Here is a 22509-nt window from a genome sequence, read left to right as displayed (position 1 = left end):
GACTGCAGTCCATTTGCCAGCTCTCAAACCCGATTACTTTGTTTGAACTTCTGACGTTTCCACACGGTGATGTCTTGATGAAGAGAAATGAGGCGGGTTCACCTGCAGCGCTCGGGACTAACCAAAGAGACTCATAAATCCGAGCTTTTCTGTGGCTGTATGTGAACTGGCGCTGTCGTGTTTCAAGATTCTTGCTTTTTGTCGTCTGATCCAAAGCGTTTTCTCTCTGTGTGTTTTCAGATGATGTGAGGACTGACTGGAGGATGGAGAGACCATTCCCACACAAACAAAATCCCCTGCCCCTAAATCCCAAAGATGCACAGGAGCAGACAACTTAACTACTTTTACCACCTTGTCTTGTACTATGCAAACTGTATATTTTATGAACTGTAGATTGTACCGAATTGAACATTTGTCAGTGATTTATTTAGGTATGCAGATGAGTATATGGACACGGGGCTTTGTATAGATTTTTTTGTTTTGTTTTTCAGAGGGTGGTTGGGATTTTGTTTGAATTCTGTTGACTTAACTGGGAATCAAACTGTTCCATTTTTATTTGTCATTCCACTGCTTTGTACCATCGAGCCCCGAATAGCCCCAGACTTTTGTTAAATGCTTGGGGAGCGCACACACTGCTCCCGGTGGCTGAAAGGATCATTTCCAAAATGTAAACTATCACCTCTCGGATCACCTGGTTTGTTTTCCTATCTATCTCGTAGCATGCTTGATGTCAAGTTCCCCTTTAAAAAGCATCGATATGCCGGCAGACTTTGTCTCAGCTGCGATTTTGTTAAAGTAAACTTTTACCCCTTCTGTGCCTACAAAGTTTGTCGTTCCACACGTGGAAGACGGAGGTGAGAGTCGATGTATTATTGTGGGATTGTGTAAAAATGGTTTTGGAAGTTACAGATTTAAATCTAAAGTTGTTTTGAATCTGGGTTTATGAGAGGCCCGCCGTTATCATGTAGAATAGGTTTGGTTTGTTTTTTTAAAAGAGATATATGTTCAGAAATCAGAGGAAAGCCATGATTGCCTTGCTACCTCAGACTCATAGACACAGTTTTGTTTTTGTGGTTCGTAAACGCGTCAAACAGTTGTGTGTTCATTTACAACCATGAGCAACCTGGTATAGATTTCTAAGCTTTAGCTCAATGTATTGGTGTACACTGCAATGAGGAGTTACCAAGTTTAAAAAAAGGAAAAAAAACAAGTTACTATTACTGTACCACGATGGGTCTGTGGCCTGCTGAAGCTAGCCTCCCGTTATGATGAGTAGTATTTTATCTGTTGCTGGGTTGTTTTGGGGGGGTTTTCCACTGGCCTTCTAGCACTGGTCCCTCACTGCGTCGTGTTGTTGTGCTATATGCTACCCTGTAAAACTTGTGAGATTGAACAACACTACTATAACCTCTGACTGTAAACTGATGGTGATGATGATTTTAATGATCATGATGAACCGTACCATGGCAGAACTGTGTCGCTTCTCCTGAGGTATGTAAAATAGATGGACCACACTACATGTAATATGGCTACGTTGTTTTATTCAAAATAAAATTTTTATAACAAGTACACGTCCCCCATGTGCTTTCGTTATTACCTCCACCACAGGAGGTTATGTTTTTGGCAACGTCTGCGTTTAAAGTTGAAAATGATGTCGTGTTGTCGAAGTTTGTGAATGCGTTAACCCGAGAACAAAGCGATGTAGGAGTTTTAAATTTACACCATAGGTATATCTACTAAAAAATCTTGGGCTAGTTGGAATCTACCTCAAAGTCGAGGTCAGAGGTCAAGCTTTCTGAAAGTCTTGTGAATGCGATAATTCGAGATGGAAGTCACCTATGATTTTGAAACTGAAACCATCGGTGTATCTACTGGAAGGCCGAGTGGCGCCACTGCCAGCTTGAAAAATTAGAAATGAATTCTGATAAAACTTTGTAGAGCTGTAAAGTCGGGTCGTGCTAACAAGTCGTTAAAATTTGGCTTATATCCAGTAAGGTTTTCAAGGTCCACTTGATTATCCTTTAAGTCCTGTAAGTTGCGAGATGGGGCCTCCATGGATCACACTTGTTTTCCCAGCACATCCCACAGATTAAGATGCTCCTTTCTATCAGATCCAAGGTTAACTTTTTGAGCAATTTGACCTACAGTAGCTCATCTGTTGTCCACCAGCCCGTTCTCACTCCTGAGGTGTAACATCCCGACGATTTGTCACATCCCCCGGCGTTCCTGAGGAGTGCAAAAGGTGACCTTCCGTGTTCTTATGCTACGCACCAGGTTATGGGTGAAATCCAGTAAAATGACGTTCTAGCCATGTATTCCAGCCCTAAACCTAACCTTATCCCTTAACGATAACCTTAACCAGCACTTTAACAATGTTAAATATTGTTTTCCAAAGCGATTTAAGTCAAATGAACAAACATGTAGATTGATTCCAAACAATTCTCACGTCTCCTCGTTTTTTTTTCTCGTCATTTAGGGACGTGTTCGGTGCTCTGAAGCGTAATATGTTTACCATTTGTCACCTAGCATGAAATATTACGTTTTGGTAGTGCGAATGTGTTTTGCCTACACAAGCCAGTCTTAACTCCCCATGTGCATCAGTGAGCCTTGGCTCCCCATGACCCTGTCACTGGTTACTTCCTTGGACCACTTTTGATAGATGCTGACCACTGCAGACCAAGGACATCCCACAAGAACTACAGCTTTGGACATGCTCTGACCTAGTCGCGTAGCCATGACAATTTAACACTTGTCAAACTCACTCAAATCCCATTTTTCCTGCTTCTAATGCGTCAGTTTTACAGACAAAATGTTCACTTGCTTCCTTATACATCGCACCCACTAACAGGTGCCAGATGAAGGATGACGAGATAATCATTGTAATTCACTCACCTGATCAGTGTATAGAAAGTACCATATAAAAATTTAAAGTATCATGTCACATGTGACCTCTGACCTCTCCTTCAAGGTCAATAGATTGATCTGAAGGTCATAGTGATAAACAGCTCTACATAGCTTCATTAATACTGTTTCTTACTGCCATTGTTTGTACTGACAAACACATATGTTGATATATGTTATGGGGATTGTAAATGTTACGTTACTTTGGACCTCCAACCTCTTCAAGATCAAATGAGGTCAAACTTAAGGCTTAAGTCAAGTTTATTAAAATGAGTTTCAGCCGGGCAAATAACAAAAGCCTGCACTTTGCACTGCTCGTTACTCTTCTATTAAAAGTGAGAGAGCGAGCTGCCTTGGCGCATGTTTGTGCACTTGAAGGTTGTTTAACGCTCCAAATTTTATTAATGTAATGCAGATTAATAACTCTACAGACTCAATCTCTAATCAGATTCAAAGCACACCTGTTTTAAGGACTATAGGGCTTATTACAGCCAACTCCCTCAGCTGTCATCCAGCCACAGGAGTCATTATTTATCAAAGGAATTGATCACGCAGTGAGAGGTTGTATCATTATTGCATGTTTGCAGTGAGCATGCTGAGCTGTAGCTGAGAACTCAAAATGAATAATGAAGCGCAATTAGCTTTTTCATAATTTACTTAAACCCTTCAGATGGTTTTTTTTCTTCTTCTTCACTGGAGCAGCATTAGTGGTGCTGCACGCATTAATTATTTCACTTTTCTCAGCGATTGCACGATGTTTTGACTAAAGACATCTACCTTCATCTTGCTTGGCTGTTCCTTGATGGTGGCTATGAATGAAAATCTGACGGGACCTAAATTGTCTCCCAGCAGGAGACCGTCAGCACTCTATTAGACCGTGCCAAACCTAAATTGCTTGTTTTTCAGTTTAACTGCTCCTTCCTAAACTTGCAGCACTTCCTGTCATTCTTGCCTCATCGCATCAAACCTGTATAATCTTGTGCTCTCCAGGAGAAAAATTAACTACATTAAGTTTTATTTTATTAAGTTGTAACACCTGTACAGATTCAACAAACCAGGCAAGGAAAGTAGTTGATTTCCCCCACCCTGTATTCTTAATGGCGTTCCCCATCATTCAAGGTCCAGCAATTCCATACTTAATAATGCAAGAGTAGCCAAATGGTGGTGCACCCTAATTGGATCTGAGGCTACTACATATTCTGGCTCTGCTCACATCCTTCAGCACCCCTGAGGTGCTTTAATTAGTCCACCACTCCCATATCTGTAATATGCTGCAAGAGTCGGCCCATATATGCAGAGGCAAAGGACGTTTTAAGCTGTAAAGTACTAGAGTGAGGGAGATGTGCTAATGTGATTTACTATATCCTATAATGAAATGATACTGTTGTTGTTAATATTAATCTTACAAGTGAAATTTGATTTTGACTTCTGATGGCCTCATATAAAACTCAGTTGAACTAAGATTGCAGGAATTATTAGAAATCTTATACACATTTTAATCCTGTCTGGTTGGAGCCGAGCTCTCGGTGCATCAGGCTGTCAAATTCGAGTGAGGTGCAGTGTTTTTGCTAGACTGAGCAGAAACGTCAGTTTGTCATTACGTGATATCAATTTAAGCAAAGTTCAGGCTAGATCTGGGAAAGAAAATGAATAATTCAGTCTAGACTGGAACTCCCTATAACAGCGTCCTGTGGTTGTAATCTTTATTTCCCAAAGGACCCTGTTGAATAGATGGTGGTGAAGCTGCTTTACTGTGAGGTTTGGCCATAGGGTGCAGTGAGATGTGCTGAAATGACAATATATTTACAGACTAGATGTTTAACTGTCCCTTCCACTCACTCCTGTGAGTTTACTCCTTAAGTGGTATAGCTGGAGCTCCCACACCACTCCATGATATCAAACTTGTATTAAAACCAGTCATTTATTTGTGAATAGAATTTAAACCCTGAACCGTGTAAAACACAGGTGTCAGACTCAGTTTGCCTTGTGGTCCAGATAGATCCCACTCTGATATTAAGTGGGCCAGACAAGTGGAGCCCCTCTTTCTTTCGGTATAAGAAAAAGTTGATTTGATCAAATTTAATCCTAATCTATGAGAAAGAGTTCAATTTCAACATTAACAGACAAAGAAATTCTACTGTAGTAAATGGAAGAGGGTTGACTCTTTGGGCTTAAATCGCAAGAAATAAACATGTAAAACTACAGAAAGCATACTAGTAGCTGTAGCTCATTGACTGTCCTGTAATTATAAAACTGAGTTTTTCTTAATTCACAGAAATTCCTAAAGTAGAGTGTGAAAAAACTAAAACTCTCCTGTCATTAAAAAAAAAAATATATACATATATATATTACTTGATCTGACCTATCTCCACTAACCTCATGTCTTTGGACTGTTGGATGCCGGAGTACCCAGTAAACTAATCTTAATTAAACAAATTAGTTTAACCCTATCATGCATGAATTATGACAACCTCAATCAGGATTTTTTTTCTTAAGTATTTTTATTCATCTCAGGCATGAAAAGATGAATAAAAATACTTAAGAAAACAATAACACTAATTACAAAGAAACACGTCATACATCTATAGTAACATTAAACCACCAGTGGGTGGCAGGGTATGGAGTGACAGATGTGCAAGTGTACCATCAACACTGACACAATTACAAGAAAGCAGCCTTTGAATAGCTTTCTACTGTAGTGACCGCTATGCGTGAAAGGGTTAAATGTAATTTAAATTTAATATTAAAAATACACAAGTATTATTATTATTATAATTATTACTGAAGTTTTGAGTCTGTGCTGCCAAACATTAATAACACTTAATGCCATATCCAGCACTTATTTACTGCTCCATACTGTAGTGGTTAACACTTTCACTTACCAAGCCAAAGACCCGTCGTTTGATCCCGGGAGGAGATGCAAAATGTTACTAGTGTAAAAAATGATGCCTGCTGGGGTTTGCAAACAACCCTGAAAAATCTCAAGTACAAACATTATAGTCAGACATTTATTTATGTACTTTAACAAGTACAACACCATGAGGTTGCAGCCCTTCAAATTTCATACACACATGACATTTTGGCATACATGCACTGCTAATTTGGACACCATAGTTGTGTAATACCGCTACTTTTTGCATGTGTGAAGAAGGCAAGTGCCTGCAGGTTCATTTAATTTCATTCAAATACAGCCGAGCAGTTTGAAAGACAGCACTTTCTTTCATCTCCGAAAACTTCAAACAACACTGATTTTGCTGCGAGGTGTTGAAGATGGGGTCAAATACGCACTGATGCGGAGTCACGTGATGGAGCATTTGGGAATGGCCGCGCCATAGAGAGTCTCTGACCCCCGTCGACCCTACATTAGTTTTAAAACAAGGTAAACGCTCCCAAATAATATATTTCCTCACTGCGGTGACTTGCTAGATCAGTGTCCTCGAACTTATTGAGAGACATGGCCACAGGAACTAAGAAGAAGAGCGTGCAAACCCGAATCTCCACGGTGGCAGCGGGGGAAAGTAATGCTAGCAGTGCCAAGGTTAGCCCTGCTAGCCAAGAAGAAGGGCCAAAGATGGATATAAGCGGCCTGTTTGCCGAAATGACTAAGCTTGGAACTATCCTAACTAGTGTTGCGGCCGATGTATCTCACATTAAGTCAGATATGGTGGAACTTAAAAACGCTATAAGTGCAATCCAAATACGGATGACCGAAGCTGAGGGCCGCATTTCAGATGTGGAAGACAAAATGAGGAGCATAACAGAAGATAATGGCAAAAACGCTAAAAAGCTTGAACAACTTTGGGCCCGAGTAGACGACCAGGAAAACAGAAACCGCAGAAAGAATGTTCGGCTTATCGGTCTGGAAAGTGGTGGCAGCATAAATGATTATGTGATGAAGATACTCGCGGATGGCCTAGGTCTACGAGGGGAGGAATATGAGCTGGAAAGATGCCACAGAAGTACGAGACCACACCTGGGACCTGGTCAGCCACCTCGAATCGTGCTGGTGAGATTTCTCCGTTACACTGCACGACAAAAAGTTATCATGACCGCTAAACAGAAGAAAGGAATACTGTGGGAGAACTGTCGTTTGTCATTTTATGAAGATATGACCGCGGAGCGAGCGGCGCAGAGGAAGCTTTTCTCCCCAGTAATGAAGAAGCTATGGCAGCATCAGATAAAGCACACTCTGGCACATCCAGCAAAACTTCGATTAACATGGAAAGGCCAGCAGAAGAGCTTTGACAGCGTTGAGGAGGCAGAGAAATTCGTGCGTGAGAACTTTCAGGAAGTGGTGGAGTAAGGGGTTAATAAGCTAAATTACGTGCATGGGAGCGCATCGTTAATAATTTCATAAGACGGGGGCGGGCTCCCTGGGGTGTCGACGGGACAGAAGGAGGACAGCAGTTCACTGTCCACGGGACCATCACGGACCAGAGACAGTTTTGCCCACGGGGCTTTTGCGCTGTCATGTTCCTTTTTTGGACGGCGCTATTTCTTTTTTTATGTTCGTTGTTTTTTGTTTTTTATTTTTTTGGTAGAGATTCTATAGGTGAGGTACTGTTCTTGTTTAAACTTATGTTTTGGTTCAAGCAGGGTTATCAGCACAGGTTAAATGGTTATGGGTTGGAAGATATAAGGCTTATAGATACCTTAACATGGCATAGTCATGGGGAATGTGGACGTTAATATTGTGTCATGGAATATAAATGGCTGTGGCACACCAGTCAAAAGAAAAAAAGTGCTTAGCTACCTCAAGTCTCATAATGCTGATATTGCATACATCCAGGAGACGCATTTTGCAAATGAAAATGAAGCATTGAAATTAAAAAGGGATTGGGTTGGGAAAGTATTTCATAACTCAAGATCAAGCAAGAGTCGTGGTGTCATGATACTCATTAATAAAAAACTAAACTTTGTGTTATTGAAGGAAAGCCGGGATGAAGACGGGCGAGTGTTGGCTCTGCAGGCTCTCATTAATGGAGTTCAGGTTGTTCTGTGCAATATTTACGCCCCAAATAGGGATGAACCTAATTTTATGGATGAGGTTAACAAGATGCTAGGGAACATGAAGGGCCAGATCTTGTTAGGTGGAGACTTTAATAATGTGATGGATGAATATATTGATAGAAGTGCCATTAATGCAACTTCAAGTACTAGAACTGGGACAGCGATAGATGCTTTAAAAGAAGATCTCAGTGTGGTAGATATTTGGAGGCTTGTTCACCCTATGGAAAGAGAATATACCTTTTACTCTTATTCGCATAAGACATATTCCCGAATAGATTATTTTTTGATTTCTAAATCATGTGTCAATTTAGTAGTAAACTGTGACATTGGTGTGATTGCTTTAACAGATCACGCACCAGTAGAATTGCACATAAATCTAAATGTCGAAAAGAACAGAACGGGTAGGTGGAGACTAAACTCAAGCATATTGCAGGACGAAAAATTTGTATCAACCCTAAAAGAGGATATAAGATATTTTTTAGAGGTGAATGTTGGATCTACGGACAGGCTGGCTATTGTATGGGATGCGTTGAAGGCATTTATTCGTGGAAAGTGCATAGGCTATAGTTCTAAGAAAAATAGAGAAGATAAGGAAAAGATAAAAACTTTGGAGGAAAATATAAGTAAATTGGAAAAACAATTAGCAGGAAAATTTGATGATAATAAATTTAAAGAGATTTGCCAGCTTAAATATGATCTTCATAAAATTTATAACAAAAAAGCAGAGTATGCCCTCTTTCGTCTTAAAACTAATTTCTATGAGAATGGTGAAAAGACAGGCAGGCTATTAGCCAGACAACTTAAGCAAATGGACAATCAGAATGTTATTACGGCAGTTAAAAAGGATGATAAATTAGTTACATCTTCTTCAGAGATTAACACAATTTTTCAAATATTTTATCAAGATTTATATACGTCCGATAACAAAGTAAGTATGGATCTGCTGAGTACATACTTTGATAAAATGAAAATACCAAAAATCTCACAAGAGGGTAGGGACAAATTGGAAACTCCACTAACTGAGGTAGAAGTAAAAGAAGCTATCTGTGCAATGAAAGCTGGGAAGTCACCAGGAATAGATGGATTCCCAGCAGAATTTTACCATAAATTTATAGATTTGCTATGTCCTTTTCTAACTGAAGTATTACATGAAGCCTTTGAATTTGGACGACTCCCTGCAAGTTTTAATCAGGCAGTAATATCACTAATTCCAAAAGGCGACAAGGATTTAACTGATCCAGGTAATTACAGACCAACAAGTTTAATCAATGTGGATTGCAAAATTCTATCCAAAGTTTTAGCAACAAGGTTGGAGGTTGTGATACCACAAATTATTCATCAAGATCAAGTAGGGTTTATCAAGAATAGATCTGCTTCTGATAATATGAGGAGATTACTACACCTGCTGTGGCTGAATAGAAATAACACAAATCCTGTATTGGCTATATCTTTAGATGCACAGAAAGCTTTTGATAGGGTGGAGTGGAACTTTCTGTTCACAGCCCTGGAAAAGTTTGGAATAGGTGACAATTTTTGCAGATGGATTACAACCATGTATTCTGGTCCAGAAGCAGCTGTATTTACAAATGGGGTACTTTCTCCTTTTTTTAGTATTTCCAGATCAACACGTCAAGGATGCAATTTAAGCCCATTGCTATTTATAATATTTTTAGAGCCATTAGCTATTCAAATCAGAGAAAATGCAGAGATTAAAGGTGTATTTGGGGGAGGCAGAGAACACAAATTATTCCTGTATGCAGATGATGTGCTGATATTAAACCAAGACCCAACTAATTCTATCACAAAACTATTAGAGGTGATTAATACATACTCAATGTTTTCGGGGTACAAAATTAATTGGCATAAATCAGAGGCGATGCCAGTTTCCCAGGCTTGCAGTCATAACTTAATATCGGGCTTTAACTTTAAGTGGGTGGACAAGGGAATGAAATATCTTGGAATTGAATTGGACCCCAATATTGAGGATATTATGGCTAACAGTATGGGAAAATTATTAAACAAGATCAATAAAAACTTGGGTAAATGGAGTAAACTAAATTTGACATTGTGGGGAAAAGTGAACACAGTTAAAATGGTTGTGGCACCGCTCATCAACTATTATACAGGAATGCTGCCTATGTGTATCCCGCGACGGATGTTGCAAAGCTACAATAATATGATAAAAGATTTTCTTTGGAAGGGTGGTAAACCCCGTATTAACATAAATCGACTGTCCCAATCTAAGAAAGAAGGGGGACTAGCCCTGCCCAATATAGAGTATTATAGTATCTCTTTTGAAATGGCTAGATTAGGCAAACATTGGGCAGGGAAAAATAATGTAGACTGGATTTTAATAGAACAAGAGCTTGCATCTCCATTCACACCAATTGATATTTTATCACAAAAAGTGAATAATCACGGTAAGACGCAAAACCCTATTTTGAAATTTTCGAAAATGGTATGGTTGGAGGTGCATAAGAAATACAAACTTGTGCCATATGTACAGAAGTATGCCCCCTTGTGGTATAATCCTAAAATTAAAATTGGTAAGCAGACTGTTTACTGGACACAATGGCTGAGAAGAGGTATTAGAACTGTTAGTGACCTATTTGAAGGGGGTGTTTTCATGTCGTATGAGGATATTAAAAAAAAGTTTTGTTTAGAGGGTAACAGTCATTTCTGGAAGTATTTGCAAATAAGAAACTGTTTAAAAGGAGGAGTTACAATAACATGTGAAAGTAACTCGATAGAGAATTTCATGCTACTACCCCCATTTCTGTGCACAGCTGCGAAATGGTATAATATTTGCCCATGGATTAAAAACAATATAAATAAGAGCCTGAAAAAAGTATGGGAAAGGGATCTAGGGCGTACAATGGATGAAGAAACATGGGATTCTATATTGTCGAACAATGGATTATACATTAGGGAAGCCAGGGGAAAATTTATTCAATACAAAATTCTTAACAGATACTATTATACTCCTTCAAGGCTGTATAGAATGGGGATTGGTAGAGATGACTTGTGTTGGAAATGCCAAAAAGCCAAAGGTACTCTGATACATGCCCTCTGGGAATGCCCGCTGGTTTTTCCAGTTTGGAACACTGTACTGAATTATTTGCAGGGGTGGACACTTTGTAACCTACCCAGATCACCTAAATTATGTTTACTAGGAGACAAAGGAGAGGTGCCGCAATTAAGTAAACACCAGTTTAGAGTGTTAAGTACTGCATTGGTAACATGTGCCCGTGTCATTTTGGAACACTGGAAGGACTCTCATATTCCAACGCTTAAAATGTGGAAAGACAGAATGATTGGGAATGTTGCATGCGAAAAGATGCTGGGAAAAATACATCATGTGACAGAAGCTGCGCTGGAACAGTGGGACAATTTTTGCACCTACATGTCTACCTGACTTGGACATTTGAGTTTAATACAACATATGTTAAAACCTCACTTGTTTTGTTTTGTTTCGTTGTTTTTTTTTTTTTTTTTTTAATTTATTTTGTTTGTTTGTTTTTGTTTGTTTGCTTCTTGCTTTTGGTTGTTGCATCTCTGTATTTGCTGTTATAAAATGCAAAATCTAATAAATACTTGAATTATAAAAAAATACGCACTGATGCAAAGGGAAGTAACCGAGCAATTTACCTCACTGAAGAACGGGGCCCTCATAAATGTCACAGCTTCCTCTGTTTCTTTGTTGGTTCATGCAGGGTTTCCCCTGTCCTGTGCATACGAGCCTCTCACAGGGTCCTAGGTAGTGTCTAATCTAGTTAATTTTCTTGTCCCCTTGTCCATTTTCTCCTCTAAGCAACACCATCTGTGATCTGCGAATTCTCTTTGCTGTGGGCAAAAACAGACCACGGCGCCTCCAGGCTTTGGCCGTATGGCCTCAGCAGTCCCCTAACTAGCCAGCCCATTTTTTAGGATGCTGGTGCCGCTGATGATGCTGGATGTTTATTTTTATTTATTTTTTTCCTCCCCTGCACATTTTTCATTCATAAAGCAATGCTGGCTTGCAGATCAGTTCGACAGCTGTCCTCTTTGATCAGATGCTTGGCAGGCAGCGGCATAGCTGGTATGGGTGTCTTGGTGGGTATAGCTGCCCCTGGCACAAGGCAAGGACAGGGAACAGATGTTGAGGGGGAGGCAGGACCTGTGTGGGGTGTAGGATACAAGCTAGACCTCAGACAGATGAAGTCAGAGAGAGTGGGGAATGGATGAGCACGAGGCAGGCAAACTAGATGGGAGACTCAAAAACGGATTAAAGAGGAGAGCTGCTGTAATTTCTGTTTTCATTATCGGTATCATGTCAGCAGTGGAATCTCTTTTATGCTGACACAGTTGCCCTGCATGTAAAAGCTCCATCACACACAAACTTGAGTTAAACTTGTATCCTAATGATCCTCCTGACTTTAACAGTTCCTTCGCAGTACTTATCTGCTGAAGTTTATTGTCCTCGGTGCACTTCAGACCCACAGAATATGCTGAGCGCACATGGTGAGTTAGCATTAGCTGCATATTATCTCTCTGTCTGACAATTAATTTTAAGTAGCTAACTGCAGCGGACCCTTTGGCAGGGCGTCGACCTAGACTTTTCATTTTGGATGCTTTTGGGAATATTCTGGGCATTTGGCCCATGTCAGCATTTTTACATGTTGGCAAAAAGAAATAGAGAGCCTGATATATCAAGCATGCTTTCTTATAGCACTTGTCTGTTTTTTAAGGAGTCAGCATTACATGTCACCCTCTCCTGCTCTTGTCTTTTGTTGAAAATTTTCCCCTTACATTAATTTTCACTCATTTCTCTTTGCTTTCACCTCTTCTTGAGAATAATGTCATCCAGCGCTATTAGCCGCCTGTCTCCATGGTGCTCGTGTTTCAAGGCAGTCATTACATTGTTCTTTACACTCGTATGGCTGTAATAGATGCAAAGGCTGTTTTCCCCCACTTTCCTTTTCAGTCATGCCACTGTAACGTGCTTTCTGAGGCTATTTAAGCTCCCTCATCTCTTTGTAACAGGCTCATCCATGATGCCCAGTCAGGGCTAATTGAGGGAGACGAACCCAAACTGGTCTGTCTCAAATGGAAGCAGTGGGAGGTATGCATAGAATTGGTCAGTGCAGTCAGTATAACCACACCGTGGTTATACTGACTGCACTCCAGATAAGAACCCGCTACACTCTTTTCTTATTCATTCACACTTTCTCCTTTAAAATGTGTTTAACCTAGTAATATCAGTAGGATGTCATAGCAGATATAACACCGTCACCCTCCGTTATTGCTTTAATTGGAATGTTTCCGTTTCGTCTCTTTTTTTTTTGTTGTCGCTCACAGTTCATGTGGTTTCTTTCTTTCTCTTGTCTTTCACTGCTGTGGTCACCTACTTCCCCACTCACCTACAAACAACACCCTCTATTTCTACATATTTTCACAACACGATCACGCAAACACATCAGCTCAACGGCAGCACATTCACAACAGCCTCACAGCACGCACAGACTTGCAGGACACATAAGCAAGCCACGCTTGTTCATATTAGTGAATATTCACACACATAGTCAGACTTATGGAGTCTCTCACCACACTTCTTTTTCTCTTTCTATTTACAAACAAGGGATGTTTCCATATTCTCTCCACCTGTCTAAACGAAACACCCAGCATACATCATTAAACATACACGCACAATTAAGGGCATGCTGAGGTTTGTCACATGGAATGTAAATGGAGCTGGCACCAGAGGAAAGAGGTTAAAAATATTTAACCAGCTTAAAAAACTACAGGCAGATGTTGTTTTATTACAAGAAACTCACAAACCTGTCACAGGTTTAAATGAACTTAAAACACCTGAGTTTCCTAACGTGTTTGCAGCCGGTTATAATTCTAGACAACGGGGAGTAGCAATTTTAATACATAAAAATGTTAATTTTACAGTACTCGATACAGTTATAGATCCAGAGGGTAGATTTCTAATTATTAAACTATCAATATTGAACAAAAAACTATGTATTGTTAGTATATATGGTCCAAATGTTGATGAACCCTCATTCTTCCACGGTTTTTTTAGTGCACTCTCTGAACACCTTGATTGCACACTCATTCTTGGCGGTGACCTCAACCTTGGACTAAATGAAGAAATGGATAGGCTCAACACAACAGGAACTCAGCGTAATTGGCAGTCCACAAATATAATCAAACAGTATATGAACGACTTTGGTCTTTGCGATGCATGGCGCTCTCTTCACCCCACCAGTAAGGAATATACTTTTTTCTCGCATGTTCATCACTCTTACTCTCGTCTGGATTATTTTTTGGTCAGCAGCTCACTGCTGTGTGACATTTCAGACACTGAGATTCATCCTATAGCTGTCAGCGATCATGCTCCTGTATCTTTAACACTAATGCACAAGAATAATACTACGCCAAGTAAAAACTGGAGATTTAATATATCACTACTTAAAGATGAAGACTTTATTAAATACTTTAAAAAGGAATGGACTTCATATTTAGACTTTAATGACACTCCCGGAATATCTGCTTCTGTTCTATGGGAAGCAGGGAAAGCTGTGATGAGAGGTAAAATAATTTCTTTCTCATCACACAAAAAGAAAGAAGAAAACAAAAATATTCAGGAATTAGAAAAAAACATCAAATCACTAGAAGAAGCCTACGCGTCCCACCAAGATCAGGAAACATTGAACAAAATATGCAAAACAAAACTAGAATTAAATGAAACTATTAATAAAAAAACACAATTCCTTATACAAAGACTTCGCTTGCAGAATTTTGAACACAGTAACAAATCAGGTCGATTTCTAGCTAATCAGCTAAAAATAAATAAAGAAAAAACAACTATATGTGCTGCTAAAGATTTATCGGGGAACACAATATATGATCCTGGAAGAATAAACAACATTTTTAGGGATTTCTATGAAACTTTATACTCACCACAAATAAACCCATCTAAAAATGAAATTGATCTGTTTCTTGACAACGTAACTCTTCCAAAATTACTAGACAGTCAAGCAATGGAATTGGATTCGCCACTGACGCCAAGTGAACTCCAGGAAGCCCTGATAAGTATGCCCAATAATAAGGCTCCAGGTCCAGACGGCTTCCCTGCAGAATTCTACAAAGAATTCTGGACAATTTTGGCACCAGTATTCCACAGCATGTTGCAGGAAATCGAGGAAAAGGGCAGACTACCACCAAATATGAATTCTGCCAACATTAGTCTCCTGCTAAAACCAGGCAAAGACCCTTTATTTCCCTCAAGCTATCGTCCAATTTCTCTTTTAAATGTAGACCTTAAAATAATCTGCAAAGCTCTCTCAAAGAGATTAGAGAAAATGACCCCCCTCTTAATTCATCCTGACCAAACTGGTTTCATAAAAGGTCGGCACTCCTCAACAAACACTCGTAGATTACTTAATTTAATAGACTACTCATACGATAAAAACATCGAAGCCATAATATTATCTCTAGATGCAGAAAAAGCATTTGACAGAGTTAATTGGAAATTTTTATTCGCAACTTTACACAAATTTGGTTTTGGAAACTCTTTCATAAACTGGATAAGAATATTATACAATTCCCCAACGGCTCGTATCAGAACAAATGACCAGACATCCTCCAGCTTCTGTCTCCTGAGGGGCACCAGACAGGGATGCCCACTCTCCCCCTCACTTTTTGCAATTTTTATTGAACCTCTAGCAGCAGCATTTAGACAGGCTACAACAATTAAGGGCATAAAATGTAAGAACATAGAACATAAAATCAGTCTCTATGCGGATGATGTGTTGCTTTTTCTGCAAAACACACAAACCAACCTCTCTGAGGTAATTACTTTAATAAACTGGTTTTCAAGAGTTTCAGATTATTCAATTAACTGGCCAAAATCTACAGTTCTCCCCATTAACTGCTCCTTCCATAATTCTTCCTCTGCCCCACTGCAATCCGGAAACATTAAATATTTAGGTATTAATATCTCTCCTAAGCTTTCAGACTTAACTAAACTAAACCACATCCCACTTCTAAAGAAAGTAGAAGGCGATCTGACTAGATGGAAATCTTTACCCATATCACTCATGGGAAGGGTCGCCACTATAAAAATGATGATCTTGCCAAAAATAAATTACTTATTTTTGATGATCCCTAACAAACCATCACAAGATTGGTTCAGATCTCTGGATTCATATATTTCCAAATTCCTTTGGAAAGATAAACCCCCGCGTATTAGCTTAAAAACGCTACAAAGAACCAAGGATAGAGGAGGATTAGATCTGCCTAATTTTCACCAATACTTCTTAGCCAATAGGCTTCAGTTCATCTCAGAATGGTTAAAACATACCTTCTTAGTTGAGCCCTGGCTAGATGTTGAACAGGCACTATGCAAGGATCTAGAGATTTCAGACCTACCATTTATTAGCTCAAACATCAAAAGACATGAATGCTTTAAAAGTATCAACATCAGCTTTTCTCTAACAGCATGGTGGGAGTTTCTAAAAATAACGGAGTCTTCATTAATCCCATGCAAACGTACACCTATCTGGAATAACCCTGACATATTACAAAACAATAATATGATTAATTTCCCAGAATGGAGTTGTAAAGGAATTAAATACTTAGAACATATATTAGAGGGAACAGAATTTATTCCATTTGACAGACTAGTTGAACAATATGGGATCAACAAGACAAGGTTTTTAGAATATCAACAAATTAAATCCATAGTAAAAAAGAAATTTAACCTCAGTCAAGTTGAATTACAAACACCACTAAGTGCGGCACATTTTCTTACTCTTAAATCCCCCAAATTATTATCTAAAATATACAGAACACTTTCTAAATTAGATGAATCAATATCTCTTCCTACTGCAAAGTGGGAAGCAGATTTATCAGTCAACCTAGACCAAAACTTCTGGTCTCAGATTTGCTTAAAAACTTTTAAATTAATTAAAAATCCCAGTCTGCAATTAATACAATACAAAATACTTCATAGAGTGCACTATACAGGTCATCGGATGTTCAAGATGGGCTTTACATCTTCCAACAACTGCTCACACTGTCAAGGCAATACACCAGACAATTACATCCACGCTCTTTGGTTCTGTCCACCAGTGCAAAAGTTTTGGCGCGAGATATGTGAAGACTTATCAAAATGTCTGAAATGTAACATTCCAACCTCCCCCTTAGTGTGTTTGTTGGGCAGCTTAGATAATGTCACTTCAGAAAAGAATATAGCCCATATGATCTTCACTGCCCTATGCATAGCCAAGAAAACAGTCCTCATGAACTGGAAAAATAAAAATAATCTTAATTCTAACCAATATAGAAATTATCTATTAGATTACATTAGTCTTGACACAGCCTCTGCCACCACATCAGATCAATTGCTCTGGGCCCCTTTTATCAGCTCCATCACCTAGTGGGGGTGGGGGGTCATAGTTTGGTCCCGCCTTCACTGTTGTGATTGGTGAGGGGGTAGGGACAGGCTTAGGGCGTCGGGGGGTTCCCCGGAGGCATCTTCCTTGGGGGGCTCAACCCGGGGTAGCGGTCACGTCCGGTTGAGGGCTCTGTTGGCTCTCAGGTGACTGTTTCCTCGCGGCTGCGTGCAGCGGGGCTAGGGGAGGGTCTGTGCTGACGGACGTGGGTTACTGACCTGGCAACCTGGCTGCCCCTGGGTGGGTCCGGGATGGGCGTGAGGTTCTGGGGGCGCTCCGTCTCTGGGCGGGGGCCCGGGCCGGGCCTCGGGGGCTCGGGTCCTGGTTGGTGTGTTGCCGGGGTTGTGGGCGGGTGGGTGCATGGGGGCCCGGCCCTGGAGCAGGGTGCCGCCGGTGCATCGAGCCGCCTGGGGGGCTCTTCAACTGGTGGGGGGGATGGTCACATCTGGCAGGAGCTTTCTTCTCTCAGGAACTCTCTGCAGGAGGGGGAGATACAGGAGAGGTGGAGGAAGATCTCAGCCTGGGCGTTTACCGTCTTATGTAGTCTGGAAGATGTGTGGTTGGTGGGGTGGGTGCAGTTTTCTCTGTGGTGGGGTTGGGTGGACTGTCCAGGGCTCTGTGCAGCCGGGGGGCGCTACTGCACTGGGCCCCGGTCTGATGGGCCTGGGCCCCCCTTCCCTGGCGGGTCGCGGAGGGTGGGAGTGCCTACTGGGGTCAGCGGGGGAGCTGGCCCCAGGGAGGGGTTACCTGCCCCTCCCTTCCTTCCCTCCCCATCTCCAGCTGCCTCCCTCTTCCCGCTCCTCCACAACCACCCACACATGCAGGGCCTTGGAGTGGGGGTATGTCACCAGGGTGCAGAGGAGGCTACCCCCCCCCCTGTCCCCTTCTGGCTGCCTCTGCCTCAATTTTATCCCACATCTTAGACATTCACATTATTCACACTCTCATTACACATACATATAGGATCTTGGGGGTGGGCACAATCACGGAGTCCAAATCACCATCAGGGTGTATACCTCACCCCTGACGTCGTTGCCCACCTCTCAATTTTAAATACACTTAGTCATTGAGGGTTAGCAGGAGGGACTATGCGCTTACCTGCTGCTCCTTGGCAGGTAGCTCCATGCCCTCCTGGGTTTTAATTGCACCTTAGAACACATATGCATCAACACTACAATGAGCGGGTGGAGGGAGGTTTGGAGTCTTCTCCCACCCCCATTCTCTGCGGCCTGCTGGAGCGGGAGGGCTAGTAGGAGGAGTTGGCCGTCCGACTGCGGTCTGGGGTGTGGGGCCTCCCTGCTGCTGCGGAGTCGGGGTGGTCTGCCTCTCCCCACCGCAGGGAAAAGGGTAACACCACCTGGGTCTGGGTGCAATTCCCCCCTCCAGGGGCAAGGGTACCTAGACCCGGTTTGTAGAGTACGCTTGGGGAGTGTGATCGTGTGTACAACGTCTCTTTATGTCTGTCTCCACGTTGGTTGAGTGTGGAGTGAGTGCATATGAGAGCATGAGGGTGGGAATGGATGTTTGTGTCTGTGTGTGCCTGTATGTCTGTGTCTATATGTCAGGTTGGGTATCAGACGCCACCTCTCTGGGGACATCTCAGGCCCTCCAAGGTTTGGAGGCCTATCTCCACCCACCACCACTTCCCCTGCCGGTGGCGGACTCCCTCAGGTGTCGGTGTGTTGGTGGTTCTTTGTGTCTGGGGGTGGGCGTCCGGGTACACACCGGCTCACTCCTTGGCGGCCGCTTGTCGGGGCCTGGGGCCTGGGGCTCGCTCGGGCCCCCTTTGGAGGTGGGGTGCCCCCGGCCTCTCGGCCTAGGGCTCGGTCACTCAGGCGCAGCTGGGGGCCGGCGGAGCTCACGGGCGCGTCACTGCAACCCCCCCTGGCTTCTGCTCCGCGGCTGCTGAGTGAGCCCTCATCTGGGACTCTCCTCAGCTCTTACTGGAACAGTGGCGCGGCTGCCCCTCTGTTGGTCTTCCATGGTCTTTTGTGTTCTGGGGGCCTCTGGATGTCTGGAGTTTTGATCTCCTCCATACCCGCTTCACACCCTGGAGGACGGGGCTGAGGCCCCCCCACACTCCCTAGCAGATCATTACATGGAGAAACCTTTGGAATGCAAGCATGCTGATCCACACAGGTATGCACACATGGGTATTCACAGACGCGGACTAAAGCTTTCTTGGCTGCTGCCTCAAAGCACACTGTGCGCTGTCTATCTTGCGTGCTGCACAATATTGTTTATTACTTAGTAAATACTGATATCTATGACTAGCTAGTTTATTGTGATGGTGCTTTGTTTTCTCTATTATTATGTTGCTCTTTGTTGTTTGCTGTCTCCTCTGTTTGTTTGTTTGTTTGTTTGTTTTTTTTTTCTCCATACAGGTGACCCAGGAGTTTTTTTTTTTTTTTGTCTCTCTTCCCCCCCCTTCTCACCGTCTCTTCTCCCCTTTGGTTTTCTTTCTTTCTCTCCCCCTCTCTCTCTCATTCATTCCCCCTGTCCTATTTATTAAAAAAAAAAAAAATGACAAAGGATGAACTGAAGCTCTGCCATCACGTAATGTCGCATACTGCTGTTTCTGATGTCATTTAAAAAAAAAAAAAAAAAAAAAAAAGAATTGGTCAGTGTCTTCTCACTTTTATTACAGCATGGACAATTAGCTGCAGGCAGGTCACTGACATTCCCTCTCTTGGTTTTTAGAGCTCTGCTGCCATCACACCAGTATAAACCAATCAGGCCTCTTGTAAACACAGAAGACCGGGCTCTAATGAAATTTGATAGGCATTTTGTATCGCTTCACCGGAACATCTGGAAAGTACGAAGTGGACCGTTGTTGCTATGATTATTAAGACAAAATAATCATAGCACCCAATCTGATCTGTGCAGACTGATAGCAGTTTGATTTCTGTGTGTGTGTGTGTGTGTGTGTGTGTGTGTGTGTGTGTGTGTGTGTGTGTGTGTGTGTGTGTGTGTGTGTGTTAGTCGCAAAATGTCTCAGGTGTTTGCCGCCTCCCTTTTCTTTCATAACCCACCATCCTGCCAGGGGCACCTCTGTGGCTGACAGGGGTTTGGTTGATGTGTCACAACACTTGTGCCACAATCCTGCAGGATTGTGAATGAGAAACATGCTGAATTATTAAAAGATTGCTCTTGGTCATGGTGCACAGACACACTAGCATATTGATGAGCGTAATACTGAATGTGGATGCCACCATGTCATATTCCACGGTCCATATTTTGAAATTGGAGCAGCGAAGGGCTTCTGTGAAGTTGCACAAAGCAGAAGTTACCGAAGGCGCTGTGATTTTAATTAGTCTCGCGCAGTGATTTGTTGGTGTTTGATATGCAGATGATGTTCTGAATTTTAAATGGGACAAAAAAAACCAACCTTGGGCGTGCTTAACGCGCTCTCAGGTGTTTTGCTCATTGTCACGTTCGTAAAATGCTTTAAAGAAGAGAATTGGAAGAATTTAGAATTTACACAATGTTCCCCATGTTTGTAAAACAAAATGTGTCTGCCGGAAGCAAATTCAGTGCTGATTACACTGCCATGCAGGACAGGTTCACTTCTTATCCTGAGGATGTGTTTTTGAAATTATGTTTCGTCTGTCTTTGTAACAGCTCTCTGTTTTTCATCAACCAACTTCATGCTTTACAGACAGCTAGGTGAAAACATGCAGATAACAGCAAGGGACAAGGATGGAGGTTAGGCTGGGGCAATCGCTGTTTACCACCATGTTGCAGTCGGATACGATTATCTACTAGTGTATAATAAAAAATAATGACGGCAGAACTCTATGCGGAGTCCATGCTGACTCCCTTTTCCTCTGGCTTACACTCCACATCTATCTATCCAGCCATTGTCACTGGTAACAACTTTGGTTCGTGCATTATGGAAGCTCTGGAAATAAGCTCAGTGTGATGATGCAGTCACATCAGATGATAAAGTCCGCACAGCACGACAGCTCAGCTTTCTTTTATCTGCTGTAGACATTAATATTTCTTCCGGCGTGGCGGGAGCTGAGGCGAGGAGGTGTCATTTGTATGTCTGTCACAGAGATTACCCAAAACTACAAAGGCAAGTTTCATGAATCACGTTGTAGAAGTGGGGCAAGAGCAAATGAGGAATTTGTTGCGGATCCGGACTAATTTATTCAGAATTACACAGCGTGGCTTTGTCCTTGCCGTTAACTATTCCACTGAATAAACTTGACTTCCCAACTGTGGAAACTTTTCAACAGTAGAGCAGACAGAGATGATTGACAGCTGCAGCTGACAGATGTTTGAATGTAACAGCACAGTGAAGATGCACAGGTTTTTGAACTATACCCTGTATTGTGGGTTATTGTATAATAGTATACATATACCCACACTGTCAGGATGTTACCAACTAATCCAAGAATAATTGGGATTTTCATACAGATCATAAATACATAAATAAGAAACACTTGGTTAGGGCTGGGCGATATATCAAAAATTTATCGTTACCGAAATTTATGACTCTCATCGACGTCATTTTGCCCATGTCGGTAAATTCGGTATTTAAAAAAAAAAAGAAAAGGCATGTGCAGGTTGGCGATGTTCATGTCCCTTTAAGACGCTGTGCTACGTTACAGACTTGACGGGGTGGAGTCACATGACTCTACTACCTGTAACAAGACGAGACACGGGTGAACAAATGGAGGACGATTTAAATGTTGAAGCAGCAGCGACGGAGGTAGAGCTGGTGGAGGAGGAAGAGGAGACGCTTGTTAACAAAAAAAATGTTCAAGCCCTGCTTAATTTTAACTATCAGTGTTCTATTGAAGTTTTTTGCAAACAGCACTATTTAATGTTTTTGTTTAAGAGTTTATAGTTTTCACTAGTCACATGGCAGTGCTTAGTATTTATTATAGTTTTTTCTGTGTTCAATTGACATTTGTGTTTGTGACATTATTTGTTTACAAGTTATAGTACCTCAAGGCCTTAGCAGAGATAGGCCTTTGTCCATGATGGCATTACATTTGCACAATCATTGTTTACTTTGTGAATAGCCAATGTGAAACATATTTATTATTAAACTATTTTGTTTACAAGGGATCAGAGATGGGCAGTAACGCGTTACTTGTAACGCGTTACTGTAATCCGATTACTTTTTTCAAGTAACTAGTAAAGT

General features: G+C 41.6%; 1 protein-coding gene across 3 annotated transcripts in view; it reads left to right on the top strand.

The window, feature by feature from the left end:
* Positions 1 to 1561, top strand: part of utrn (utrophin) — a 198788-nt gene extending 197227 nt beyond the window's left edge. For all 3 annotated transcript variants that reach the window (XM_085372086.1, XM_085372084.1, XM_085372082.1), the window contains one exon: positions 241 to 1561. In XM_085372086.1, coding sequence (XP_085228212.1) covers positions 241 to 249 — 9 coding nt within the window. In that variant the 3' untranslated portion in view covers positions 250 to 1561. The remainder of the gene's footprint in view (positions 1 to 240) is intronic.
* The last annotated feature ends 20948 nt before the right edge of the window (positions 1562 to 22509 follow it).

Source organism: Diplotaxodon limnothrissa, linkage group LG15 (assembly GCF_057381915.1).
Source record: "Diplotaxodon limnothrissa isolate DT_005_m linkage group LG15, D_limnothrissa_male_GT1.1, whole genome shotgun sequence".
In the NCBI taxonomy this organism is placed as follows: domain Eukaryota; kingdom Metazoa; phylum Chordata; class Actinopteri; order Cichliformes; family Cichlidae; genus Diplotaxodon; species Diplotaxodon limnothrissa.
Note: the sequence above shows the minus strand (reverse complement) of the source record. Positions and strands in the feature narration are given on the sequence as shown.